This window comes from Chelmon rostratus, chromosome 19, assembly GCF_017976325.1.
Source record: "Chelmon rostratus isolate fCheRos1 chromosome 19, fCheRos1.pri, whole genome shotgun sequence".
Lineage (NCBI taxonomy): Eukaryota > Metazoa > Chordata > Actinopteri > Chaetodontiformes > Chaetodontidae > Chelmon > Chelmon rostratus.
The window spans coordinates 217,455-231,462 of NC_055676.1; the positions used below are offsets into that span (position 1 = coordinate 217,455).

At 40.2% G+C, this 14,008-nt stretch overlaps 1 protein-coding gene across 1 annotated transcript; it reads left to right on the plus strand.

Annotated features, from left to right (window-relative positions):
- The first annotated feature begins 512 nt into the window (after window positions 1–512).
- On the plus strand, window positions 513–12,135 carry auh (AU RNA binding protein/enoyl-CoA hydratase). Its single transcript, XM_041960798.1, has 10 exons — window positions 513–767; window positions 2,394–2,461; window positions 3,613–3,700; window positions 4,039–4,125; window positions 4,628–4,720; window positions 7,360–7,416; window positions 7,594–7,781; window positions 7,967–8,017; window positions 9,846–9,893; window positions 10,642–12,135. Exons 1-10 carry the CDS (start codon window positions 539–541, stop codon window positions 10,717–10,719), a joined length of 987 nt encoding a protein of 328 aa, XP_041816732.1. The 5' UTR covers window positions 513–538; the 3' UTR covers window positions 10,720–12,135.
- Window positions 12,136–14,008: the final 1,873 nt, after the last annotated feature.

The window sequence follows — 14,008 nt, forward strand, 5'->3', positions numbered from 1 at the left end:
CTCAAAACAGAAACACTGAAAACAAAGTTGTTGTTGGTGCTCCTGTAAAATTTGCATTTCTCAATATGACATGTACCAGAACTGACGTTGACAGGATATATTTTCTTCTCTTTAGCTCTATGAAACTAATTTTCATAGACACCTTAACGGAAAACTCTCTAAGGTTGTTTTATGTGAAGTGCTATTTTTGTGAAGTCTGTGATTCAGAAATGATGTTTTGAATTGTTGTTGGCTTCTAATTATTTAGTATTTACTTAAAAGTATCGCATGAATATTACTCTTGTTGGCTTCACAAACTTCAAGGGTAATATTTATGCGATACTTTTAATTAAATACTAATTATTTATTCAAAAATATAATTTTAGCGCTATTCATATATTTTGCAACAAATCCGTCACAGTATCTCAATTGCGTGATGATAATCCTGCTAGTGTAATATTTGCCTCGTGTCTCCCTTAAGGGCTGAAAAAAAGTCACGTGATGACAACATGTGACTGGGTTCAAAGTTGAAAGTCAAACAGCACTGCTGCTTCTCAGTATGGCGGTCCTAGCGGGACGCAGAGCCCTGTTGCAAGTCTTTCGCGTGCCGACAGCGGACCGAGACAGTGTGCGCAGACTGGCTCCAGCCTCCTCCTGCTCGAGACAGTATGTTCTCTCCGGTAAAGTCTCGATTTCTCGCCTGAACGGTCACGGAGCGGCGACACGACACTACAGCTCTGAATCGAAGGATGACCTGCGCGTTAGATACCTGGACGGAGAAGACGCCGGTAAGTTCCTCTCAGAATCGACGCCAGTTCAAATGGCTTCTTTGTTTTCAGATGGAAAAACCACGTTGACATTGTCAAAACGTTCGCTTTCCAAGAAGCGGGAATTGACTCTGAAATGGTGCAATCAACAATCCAGATGTAAACCGAAAAGGAACTCCGCCCATCATCTACGTAGATAGTACGCGGCGACGTCACCTTCTATACGTTGGTTTTTTTTAAAAAAAATGGCGTTTATTTAACCATGCTTACCCCATTTAGATCAAGGATTTCTTTTGCAAGGGAAACCTGGCAAAATACCAAGCCAACCCGCACCCCTGCTAAGTGCTAGAACAAGCATATACAAGTAAAAACAGTATTATGTCTCGCTTTGTTTTATACGGGTGCAGATCTGAAATTTGATGATAAAATTAGCCAGTTTTATAATTTACAATTGTTAATGGAAAGTTGTTTTCTCTTTAACCCCCCTACTGGTACCTATCTATGCATGTAGTTTGGGTTTTATTTGTCTTGTTTTTCAGATATATGTCTTTGAGGTAAAGGCATAAAACAATGTGTTGCATAATGTATGCAAAGTCACATATGTTATGAATCAAAAAAATGCTGAAAAGCTGATCCATGCCATTATTTCAATACATCCTGTTTACTGTAACACACTATTTCCTCTTGGGAACAAAACAAGAAAAAAGAAAAAACTGACAGACCTTAGCTCATTGAAAACTGTGTAGCTTGACTATGAACCAGAACCAAGAGGACAGAGCTCATTAGTTCAGTTTTATGTGCTCTGCACTGGCCTCCTGTAACTTTAAGAATTGATTCCCACTACGATGACATGCTGCTGTAATGCCCAAATTTCCCCGGCTGGGGATAAAAAAGTTTTATCTTATCTCTCTTATCTTATCTTTTATTCTGTGATTGCTCATGGATTTAATTTTCTACCTTTTGTTCCTCATTCTCTTTATATAAGCCTGGAATCATTTTTATGTAAGGTAATATGAAGCCAGTGATTGGCGGGGCCCTAAAACAGAATGAATGCAACTGATGAAGAAAAGAGAGAATTTCATGACACTAATGAAGACACTGTAATGTAATGTAATAATGTACATAAGTTATGTCTTGGCTGACTTGGCTTCTTAACGAGGCTGGTATCAGCCATGTTGTCAATCCAGCAGACTGGTGCATGCCTATGTACTACATATGTGTTAAACAAAGTGCTCCCAAACATAAAAATAATTAATTGACTTACTGTTGCAGCTCTGCATTACATTAATTGCCAGCCCCACTAAACCTTATACGATCGAGGTGAATTGATTTAGTTTGTGGTTCTCACTAGATCGAAAAAAGAACATGCTATCAAGTAGTAGTACATATGACCTGTCCTAGCCCCATCCTAAACACATACAATTCTGGACAGGCACTGAGTATGTGTGTTCACATTGTAAATGTAACACTTAAAATGTACTCACAACAATCAGTATTAAGTATTGATGTAATCTTCATAGACAATGCTTCTGTTTTCCAGTTGTGACATCATCATGTTGTCTGTGATGTCTAACATTCTGATCTACATTAAGGTATGTATTACCTGTATGCTGTTGTTAATCAGCATAATGTCACACTGTCTTTCAGGTATTGTTGTTGTTGGGATAAATCGACCCAAAGCCAAGAATGCCATAAGTAAAAATCTAGTTAAAATGGTATGTATTGCTATTTCCTTGTATTTATTTTAACATGCTAAAGATGACTTAGCCAGTTATTGGTTACACAAGTAAAGCTATAAATCTACTTCTCTGGGGTCCACATTGGCTAGTGTGCACACGGATCACTAAGAGACATTTCTTTTCCTTTTTTCCCCTCACCTCTCGACCGGGGTGGACAGGGGCAAAAAGTCAGCCCTGGCATTTTTTTCCCAGACCGGGCCACAGCATTATCGGGTGAATGAATCAAGCACTGATTTTTGAATGCAAGGACAAAAACTTTTCAGAACAAAAAATCGAAGACATCTTCAGAGACCTATACAACCTTGTTGACAAGTTGGAAAAAAAAATTGCAATCCAGTAGAGCAGTTATATATCGGTATGATCTGCTTTTGGTGCTGTAGTGACACCAATGGACAATAGATTGTATACTCACCAACTCAAAAAGGCTCTTTTGCCCAAAAGGGAAGCTGACAAAGGAACTTAACAGCTCAAGACAACCTGATGAGACAGAAGAGGGGAGGGAAGTTTTAAGCCTCCTCTTAAATGTAGACAGGGTGTCTCCCTCCTGGACAACAACTGGAAGATGGTTCCACAGGAGAGGAGCTTGATAGTTAAAGGCTCTGGCTCCCATTCTGGTTTCAGAGCCTTTGGTCTAGGAACCATCAGTAAGCTTGCATGCTGGGATTGCAATGTTCTACGGGGGTAGTAGGGTACTATGAGCTCTTTAAGATAAGATGGTGCCTTAACATTTAATGCTTTGTAGGTAAGGAGAAGGTTTTTAAATTCTATTCTGGATTTTACAATGAGCCAGCTCAGAGCGGCTATTAATGGAGAAACATGATCTCTTTTCCTCATTTTTGTCAAAACACGTGCTGCAGCATTCTGGATTAGCTGGAGAGTATTTAGCAATGAAATGGGATGGCTGGATAGTAGGGAATTGCAATGATCCAGCCTGGATATAACAGATGCATGGACAAGTCTTTCTGAATCGTTTTGAGACAGGAAGTGCCTGATTTTTACAATGTTACGTTGGTGGAAAAGGCAGTCCTTGAAATTTGTTTTATTGTTTTACATTTAGTTGAAAGAATTGAAAGACATTTTGACAAATGTAATTTAAGTGGAAATAAACCAACAAAAATGTCTTTCAGATGTTTGAGGCTGTGGAAGATATCAAGAAAAATAACAAAGTGCGCAGTGTCATTTTATGCAGTTTGGTTCCTGGCATCTTCTGTGCAGGTACACTCTTTGTTTATTGCGTTTGAGGGGGTTTTGACTGTTGGAATCTGCAGTTTGGAATGTCTTTCCATTTCAATTCTCGTTCTTCAGTTGTAGACATTTTGCCAATTTCATCTTCATGTTTCATTTTCTGTAAAATATTTGAGAGTGAGATCCTGACTCTGTAATGCTTAGCACATATGGATCCAGAAGGGGGAATTCGGTATTCATCTGTATATTTAGACACCTTGATACTGAAGTTTTGGCAGATACCAAAGCTCTGTGTGGTGGACCACCTCTGCATTTTCAGGGAGCCAAAGGCCTCTGGATCAATGCTGATGCTTTGTCTCTGTGCACAGGCGCAGACCTGAAGGAGAGGGCCAAGATGCACCAAAGTGAGGTGGGACCCTTTGTGTCCAAAGCAAGAGCACTCATCACAGAGCTGGGTAAAGACTGCTAAGAATGATGGAATTAAGTGAGGCTGGATGAATTCTTTGTACAGCACCAATTACAAAAATGTTGGAATGCTGTGTAAACCACATAAAAAGAATGCAGTCATTTGCAAACTGTGTTTACCAACAACAATGGTGTTCCCAAGCCTGTGTTAGTAATATCCTTTATACAATTGCATTTTTCACGAGATAATAATCAGTAATCATAATACTACCACCTGTTACCAATGAACCTGTTCCAAACAAGTGTTTTCTGAGTGTTCCACTACTTTGCTAGTCTTTTGTCTCCCCTGTTTGAAACATGTTGGTGTAGATACCTGGAGGACGGTGGGAAATGCGAAGGGGTCTGGGAGACTAGTTCAGAGGCTTATGTTTTAGAATAACATTTTTTCAGCCAAACAAAGAACAAGTTCTTCTGTGGGGTTCTCATGGTACGTACAATGTGTATGTAATAAGTACTTTTTTTTATTGTCTTTTGGCTTCTTTTCTTTCACAGGAAACCTGCCGGTACCAACAATTGCTGCAGTTGATGGAGCTGCCTTAGGAGGAGGCCTGGAAATGGCCCTTGCTTGTGACATCAGAATTGCCTGTGAGACACTCAAGTTATCTGGCGCGCTGTGTATATATATATATATATATATATAATATATATATAGGCACCTCTGCTTCTTAGGATAAGTTCATCCGAGTCACCAGCCTCAGAGTTAACAGCAGCTCAGATCAGAGACCAGATGAATGCCACACAGAGTTCTAGCAGCAGACCCATCTTTAGAACAACTGTTAAGAGGAGACTGCGCCAATCAGGCTTTCATGGTCAAATAGCTGCTAGGAAACCTCTGCTAAGGAGAGGCAACAAGCAGAACAGATTTGTTTGGGCCAAGAAACACAAGGAAACACAGATATACTAAAATGTACACACTGAGACTCAGCTGACAGTTAGGTAAGCATGTGTGTACTAAGACGTTAAGTACACAGAAGGTGCAGGTGGAGGTGGAGGTGAAGGTGAAGGTGTAAAAGTGCAGTGTGCAGTGGCTCATAGTTCTCATAGTCTCTCACTCCAGTGATGGGCTGCTGGGAGTGATAGCTCTAACAGCTCTGGGGAAGAAGCTGTCCCTCAGTCTGTTAGTGGTGGTGCGGATGTTCCTGTACCACTTTCAGTCTGTGGCCCGGATGGCTGGGGTCCGTGGCGATCGATCTTGCCCTCTTCCTGACCCGGCCTTCATATATAGAGTCTAGGTCAGGAAGGGGGCAGCCCACGATGCCCTGTGCAGTTTTAACCACCCGTGCCAGTTGTTTCCTCTCCTGTGTCGTGCTGCCATACCACACTGTCACACTGAGGCAGAGGATGCTTTCAATTGTGGCCCTGTAGAAGGTGACGAGCAACCGAGAGGAGAGTCCAGCCCGTTTCAGTTTCCTGAGGAAGAAGAGCCTTTGTTGTGCCTTCTTCACCAGGCGGGAGGTGTTCATGGACCTGGAGAGATCAGATATGATGTGGAGGCCCAGGAACATGATGTTGTCCACACGCTCCACCACTTCTCCGTCCATGAGGAGGGGGGCGTGATCCATCTTCCTGGACCTCCTGAAATCCACAATGACCTCCTTGGTCTTCCCTGTGTTCAGCACCAGGTTGTTGGTTGAACACCACTGGGTGAGCTGGCGTATCTCCTCTCTGTAGTGGGTCTCGTTATCTGAGATGAGACCCACTACTGTTGTGTCGTCCGTAAACCTCACGACTGTGTTGGTGGGGTGGATGGCAGCACAGTCGTGAGTAAACAGGGTAAAGAGGGCTGGGCTGAGCACACAACCCTGTGGCGTGCCCGTGCTGAGGACCAGAGGGGATGATGTAGTGTTCCCTATTCTCACCACCTGAGGCCTGTTGGTGAGAAAGTCTCTGATCCAGTGGCACAGAGACGCAGGCAGACCCACTGCGTGTAGCTTCAGTGCCAGCTTGTCTGGGATGACGGTGTTAAAAGCTGAGCTAAAGTCTACAAATAGCATCCTGACGTAGTTGTTGGGCTACTGCAGGTGGGTCAGGGCTGTGTGCAGGGTGATGGAGACAGCATCCTCTGTGGACCGATTCCCTCCGTAGGCGAACTGAAGGCTGTCTAGGTCCGAGGGGATGAAGTCTCTGATGTACCTGAGAATAATCCGCTCAAAGCACTTCATGATTACTGGGGTCAGAGCAACGGGGCAGTAATCATTCAGGCAGTTGATGGATGTCTTCTTAGGTACCGGAATGATGGTGGAGGACTTGAGGCACTCAGGCACTCAATGTCCAGGAACACTCCTGCTCTGTACTGTCCTGGTGGTCGGCTTTGTTCTACAGGCCAGAGGCTTATAGGCAGGAATGAGTTTCACTGAGATGTGGTCTGACATGCCCAGGTGTGGAGCTGCTGCAGCGTTGTTAGCAGCAGGGATGTTGCAGTACACCTGATCCAAAATGTTACTGTCTCTGGTAGGAAACTTTATGCATTTGTGAAATTTGGAAAACACTGCCTTCAGTTCAACGCGATTGACATATATATATATGTGTGTTTGTGTTGTGTGTGTGTGTATATATATATATATATATGTGTGTGTGTGTGTGTGTGTATACTATATCTATCTATTTATCTATCTATCACTTTTATTTTAAGAGTAACCGTATTTTTAACACACAGCTGACATAAGCCCAGGCATGAACATTTTTTAGACTCAGTCAGATTGAGAGGCACAGTGGCATGCTTGTTTACTTTAAATCAGAGCTGTCTTGGCTGGCAACCTGACAGATAAACATAGCTTCACGATAATCAGAGGGGACCACTGGGTCAGATCTTTTTCAAAATAAGGAATATTTCTTCTACAGTAGGCTACAACTTCAAACAAAATTTGCAAGCATGTGTAAACACATATTTCTGGAAGCATCACAAATGCTAATTAGATGTTTAACATGTGTTTGGGTTGTAAAGCCTTTTCTATGCCAATACATTGCATTATTAGTGCTGAAAGTACATTTTTACAGAACAAAGAGGCTACACAACCATTTTGATTGACTAGTCCAGTTAAAATGACAATATTTCTAAATGATTTTCACTTATGTACAAAGTAAACTTCATATTTTCTAATATTGTAGTTGTGTTTCTGTCACTAAGTATTGAAAGTAACCTTTTTTGTATCTTAGTACATCTATCATACTATTAGTGGTAGTAGTAGTATTTATTTAATAATAGCACTTTTTTATCTCTGCAGCCAATACTGCAAAAATGGGCCTAGTTGAGACCAAACTTGCGATTATTCCTGGAGCAGGTAAGGCTGGATTTTGTTTTATTCCTTAATTTCCTGTTCTGTCTGGAAGCTTTTTAGGTTGTTTAACCATATCTACACATAACTTACATGTATGCTAATGGGCTGTTGATGAATTATGCAAAGGTTTGCACAAGTCACGGCCATGTTTCATCCAGGTTTGTCACCTCTCCTGTCCAGGTGGTACACAGCGTCTCCCTAGGGTGATTGGTGTGTCACTTGCTAAGGAGCTGATTTTTGCTGCCCGGGTGGTGGATGGAACAGAGGCATTGCGTCTGGGTCTCGTCAGTCATTCTGTGGAACAGAACAAGACTGGAGATGCTGCCTACCTGCGGGCTCTGGAGCTTGCCCGTGAGATTAACCCTCAGGTAACAAAACCATTTCACTGCCAAGCAGACCTGTGTATCAAGTTAAGTATACACTGAAGGAAAAACAGAAAGGTGATTTAGTGATGAATGTCATGACTAAATAAACAGTTTATATCACACACAGCAATTTATGAAACCTTACAATCTTTCAAAAGGCAGTCACTCTTGGATTTTTGCCTCCACAGGGTCCAATTGCAATAAGGATGGCGAAACTGGCCATCAACCAGGGGATAGAGGTAAGTCTGGACTGCTTTACACTATCTGATGATTGATTTGGCCCAGTTTTCACAACAGTGTTTCAATTTACAAAACTTTTAACATCTTTTGAACCTTTTGGAGTGTGATCTCCGACCATGGCACCGCTACGTGGTCATGTCATCACATTCTTCATCCATTGCCTGATGGAGGGTAGCTTGCTCATATGCACCCCTGTCATATACCTTCAACCTCTGTGCTGAAAAGAACTCGTTGATTGGTTGTAGGACTGGTGGGTAAGGTGGAAGAAGAATAGATATGGATTCTGGATGAGCTGTAAACCAGTCTCTCGCTACCAAGAACAACTGATTTATTACCACCAATTTAAAAACAATGTATGTGTATTGTTTTTATAAGACTGTTGTACAGCCCAAACAGAAAGGTCAGCAAAGGCAGAGTTGTATGCCCCCTCAATAGGATCACAGGCCTCAACACAATTGCTTGAAATGACAGCGCTCAATTGTCCATTGAGGTTGTAACCAGACTTTTATGAAGGTTCAACCTTCTTAATATGACATTGGCAGTCAGTGCGGGTCTGATTTCATATCAATGTATGTCTCCTACCTCCTTAACCATGACCTCTGCCCCAGCCCTAACCTTCAAAACCAACAGCACTGGCCTGCTCCATGTTGTCAGACACAAGCAAGTTTTCTACCAACTTTTTAGAAAGTGCTGTGGGGATTACCAGTTATGCTGCAATGTGATTCACCTAGGCATTGTTGTGAGAAAAAAGAACCAGTTGGCTTGGTTGTCTGGGATGATATTTGAACACTGCTAAAATTTGGCTGCATTTATTTAGTTGAGCACGTGATTAAAGACCTTGCACTTAGTATTTAAATACAGCCTTTTGTGTTTAAAGGTAATAGGGCCGCTTGGGTCTTTGTATTAAAGGTCCAGTGTGTAAGATTTTGTGCAGCGTTTGCAGAAATGTAATATTATAAGCACAGTAATGTTTTCATTAAGGTATTTTCACCTGAAAATAAACCAAACCACACACTTGCTCTAAAGAGAGCCTTTTTTTTTTCATTTTGAACCTTCAAACTTTAGTTTTGAAAGAAAGTCAGCTTTACTGTTTTGAGTGTTTTGTTTTCACAGTCAAGTGTTATCTCATGTGAGGCAGTTGTTTTGTTTGTACAGAAGTTCCAAATAAATTAAGTAAATAATAATCAAGTGATGAAGTTTATTTTAAGCCATTTCTTAATTGAATTTATACAATAGTTACTATTCTGTGATATATAGCATTACCCTTATATAAAATGACATATGTCGTGATGGAATATTTTGGCCATATTGCCTACCCCTACAATGGACCTTTAACAGCTTTGCAAATTGAAACTGTTGTGAAAATTAAGCCAAAGAATTTGGGAAATACCACCAATCATGCAGGAGTTTTTGCCTCCACTACTGCTCCCACCTTCTACGGAGACTTGCAAATAGTCTGACTGGTCAAGAAACACGAGCAGTCAGACTATGTTATCGTAACTTATAGGAATGACGAGCCTTTAAAAATAAGATCCAAATCCAAGATCCAAATCAACACTCTTGTTTATACTAAGATAAACCTGTAGATGATGATGAGAGCTGTTTCAAGTGCATTGCTGAAAAATTGTTAAAAATGCATGCATTCAGGTTGGATATACTTCATGTTGTGTGGCAGAGAAACAATAACCTGTACAGTAGTTGCATGTATGTTTTTGTTGTTAATTAGAAAACATCTGGAGCAAGTCACATACGAGAAGAAAATTGAAATTTAGACATTTTCACATGCAGTGTGAACATTTCACTTAGAGATACCACATTCTGTTTCAGGTGGATTTATCTACTGGTCTGGCAATTGAAGAGGCATGCTATGCCCAGGTGAGTAATTAAATAATTACTAATTATGTTTCCTGTATGACATATACATTTGGTTGGTAGTTTTTTTTTTTTTGGTCAGCCTAGCCAAGACTAGTGCTACATTAATGAAATGTCAGCAAAATAGGGGAATAGGGAAACCTCACATTACTCTGACTTGTGAGTGTTCACACATTTTTCAATGTTTTGTATTATTGCACGGTAGAAAAATATATAGGCACAGAAAAAATGTAATATTGCACAAGATATCTGCTTGGATGTTATGGATATCAGCAAATGTTTAACATAATTAACAGAGTAGCACAGAAAGTAGGTTTGTGGTGTTGTGATGTGAAAACATCAGCACAGTGCTAAATGATGCAAGTGGAAAGTGTTGTCTCTATTAAAGTTGGAATTCCAACTTAGGGGCTCCAACTTATTTGCTTATAATTACTATCAAAACGGTATGACATGAATGCAGCATAATACACTCTAAAACAACAGCCATGCAATAAACCCTCCCTTTAAGAAGTTTCTAATGTAAATTTTTTGTTGACTCTCTTAGAAGGTGTCCATTCAACTGTATGCTCATTTTAAAGACTGTAATTTGTGCTGGTTTTGACTGTGGGGTGTTATTTATTTTTAGCCTACACTCATAAATATAAAATGAGGTTACAAAAACCTCACTGCTCTCTCAGGAAATTCGGTAAACACAGGCATAAGATAAAGAGGTGCGTCTTTTTAGTGCTGACATATTTGTGTTGTATTTAAGGTGATACCAACCAAAGATCGATTGGAGGGTTTGTCTGCATTCAAGGACAAGAGGCGCCCTTACTATAAGGGGGAGTGAGGCAACACTTCTTCCAGACACCATCACAGAGTTCTGCCTCCAGCTCTCCTACTGTTCCACTGCTTACAACATATTTATGGGTGAAACTGCACCCATCAACACATTAACTTGTACAGTAACCAGAGGACATCTGTTAGACCGCAGGACAGTAGGGCCAATCCAGACTAGTGTTTTTGCCTGTGAGTTAAATGTCAATGTGAAGCACTTGCTGGTTGTGCCAACTAACATGTCAGGATTTGAAGAAACCAAGAAAACTAACCAAGCCTTCGCCTTGCTTACAATACTAAGAACTTCTGCAAATTAAAGCCTGAATTTCTTAATTACTGTTTGCAGTATGATCAGCAGTTAGTCACTAACAGTAGCCAGTAGAAGGTAGGAAGGTAGGTAGGTTTTTTTTCTTTTTTTTTTACTTTGGCAGATATGTGTCACTGTGTGTTCTAAATATAACCAAAGGTGTCTGCATTAAATCAGAAAAGAGATTGGACTTTCCCTCACTTGGATAAGCCCAGAGAGTAGAATTTAGGGTTTGAGACTTGTTGCCACTATGTGTTGGATTCTGACTGTGGCACCTTTGCCTACCTGTCTTAGTAACAGAAAAGACACTAAGACCCAAAAATGCTGTGATGACAGAAAACATTGGCTTTAAGGTCACTGGGCAATAACCTCTAAAGGTTCTTACTCTGCCTCAAAAAGAAATAGTACCTCACAGTTCACTGACTGCGCTCACACATTGGCCTTGTGTGTAGTGCTCAGTTAGTTGGTTAGAAATTATTCATTTAAGTGGCTAACTGACAAACAGAATACACACAACTTGCTCAAAGTTGTCCATCTTAATGCTTTGCTCTAGCTGATGGGCTCAGGTCTAAGCAAAAAAATGTTTTTGAAGCTCATATGTAAACAGTGGTAGCTTTTACCCTATTTCCGCAAAGCTCCTCTTGGAAGACAATGGAAGCAATGATCAAAAAGGACACTGCAAACAAAAACTTTTATCAGAATTATTTGTTGTAATCACATAAGGACACTACATGTGGTAGCTTTAAGTAATGCTTAAACACCATATTTTATAGACATGAGGCATCAATGTTGCTTATAGGGACTCAAACACAGACTGGAGGTGCAGCAGGATGCAATTCATAATAATAATAAAACCATCCTGGTGCCCACCACTACTCAAAAGTTGGGAAATAAAGATAAATAACAAGTAAATAATTTTCAAGATAACTGCATGAGAAGTATACAGGATAAAATCGGTACTGTTTGGACATAAAATACATATAATAAATGCTTCAGAAATGTGAATTATGCTTAAAAGTGCATTGTTTGAATTATATGACATAGTGGAAAAATATGTGATTTTGAGAAGAGGTTCATTTTCAATTTTGGAAAAAAAAAGTCAAAAATAAAAATTCAGGTCCATTTACTGGCTTTTTCAAGTTCTTTCAACCACATCCACAGTCTTAAACAGAGGTTGGTACTTGTTCAGTTAGTACTCAGTAGTTGGCTCATACTGAGAGAACTTCATCTGCTGATATAGACCATGAGATTTGATTATATATACAGGAAATAAGTATTCAACACAACATGTTTTGCATTAAAACCTATTTTCCAGTGCAGCTGTTCACATGGGATTGAGACCAGACATTGTTGTCAACTCAATAAAACTACACAGATAAAGAAATCATAACATTCCAATCCTTAAGTTATGTACAGTAAAGTGGAATAGAGTATTGAGCACAGTAAGAAAAAGTACTTAACCAGCTGATTCCATTAATAAGTTATCATACCTATACTACTGTAATTGGAATCATCTGGGTGAGCGCAAGCTGGTAGGTTAGTATTATTATTCTTTGAAAAGGGTTACCCACCTTGTAAATAAACAATTCATTTGTTAACAAGCTGTCATGCAAGAAACATCTCATGATTGGTAATGGAAAAGAGCTTTCCCAAGACCTTTGCAGCAACATTGTTAAGCAACATAGCAATGACACTGGTTAACAATGGATTTCTCAACTGCAATGTTCCTATAAGCACTTCATCAATTAATCATCAAATGACTATGCACAGGACCTCTCAAGATGTCCAACCGGGCAGTCTGAAAGTTGGAAGACTAGCCCAAGAGCCAAGGACCACTCAAAAAAGAGCTCCAGAAGACCTGGTAGCAACAGGTGCAGTCAACCAAGAGAAAACAATAGGCATTGCACCCTACCACCACAGTCTCCATGCACTACCACCCCAGGAGAGTCCTTTACAGAAGAAAAGACATGCTTAAACCCATTTGTTTTAGACACATTTGCAGAAACCTGTAGATTATTAGGAGACTGTTGTATTGTTCCCATCAAACCTTTATGATACGACGCACCATTTTTGGAGGAGAAATGACTGCATATGACCATAAGAATACATATCTCTATAGTGAAAGTTGAAAGTAGAAGCATCATGATATGGAGCGGCTGGTGGACCTTTAAGCAGGACAATGATCCAAAACATTGCAAAGGAGTCTGTCGTTGGAATGGCCTAGTCCAGGGGTTGGCAACCCATGGCTCTTTCATTCCTCTGATGTGGCTCCCTGTGGCCTTTGAAAATCATTTCTGAGTGTCTAATTAAAATGTATTTTATTTTAGGTTGTTCGTTTTTAAAACAAACATCGCGCACGCCTCACAGATGAGACAGCATACAGCCCAGATGTGTATATGCTGTGCGCTAATGGCTCTTTGAGTGGAAAGGGTTGTCGGCCCCTGGCCTAGTCAATCAACAGACTTAAACCAAATAGAACTGAAGGAACGATAGGAACTGAAGATCAAGATTCAGCAGTGGGCCTGCCAGAATCTTCAAAATTTAAAGACTGTGTTACAACTTTTTTATGTATTGGAAAACTACAATTTCTTTATCTGCCTAGTATTATTGAGTTATTACCAATGTCTGGTCTCAATTTCATTTGAAGAGCTACATCGGAAATATGTTTAATGTATAATACTTATTTCCCCCTTGTTTATAAAACTATCTTTCTGGACTTAAGAGACAATGTACTTGTCAATGGACGACAATGCAATGTGGTCCCTTTAACACCAGAAAACGTAAACATATCTTAACATACTGTATATTTACCTAACACCTTGTGTATGAAAATGTGTTTTGTCACCCCTTTCCACCCATGGTAAGTTTTCAGTTGTTCAAACAGATGACATGTAGCCAGTGACCCTTAGACACATTGAGAAACCATGGAGAGCAGCTATTGCTCTATCAGCACAGATAGAAATAAATTCTGCTTTAATGAAAAGTGTATCATTAT

What these genes read in the sequence shown, in the direction of transcription:
- auh (XM_041960798.1), top strand. Translation starts at nt 539, where the DNA reads ATGGCGGTCCTAGCGGGACGCAGAGCCCTGTTGCAAGTCTTTCGCGTG. An exon ending in TCCTGGCATCTTCTGTGCAG is followed by an intron (nt 3,701 to 4,038) that starts GTACACTCTTTG and finishes CTCTGTGCACAG; the next exon opens with GCGCAGACCTGAAGGAGAGG. An exon ending in TTGTGACATCAGAATTGCCT is followed by an intron (nt 4,721 to 7,359) that starts GTGAGACACTCA and finishes TTATCTCTGCAG; the next exon opens with CCAATACTGCAAAAATGGGC.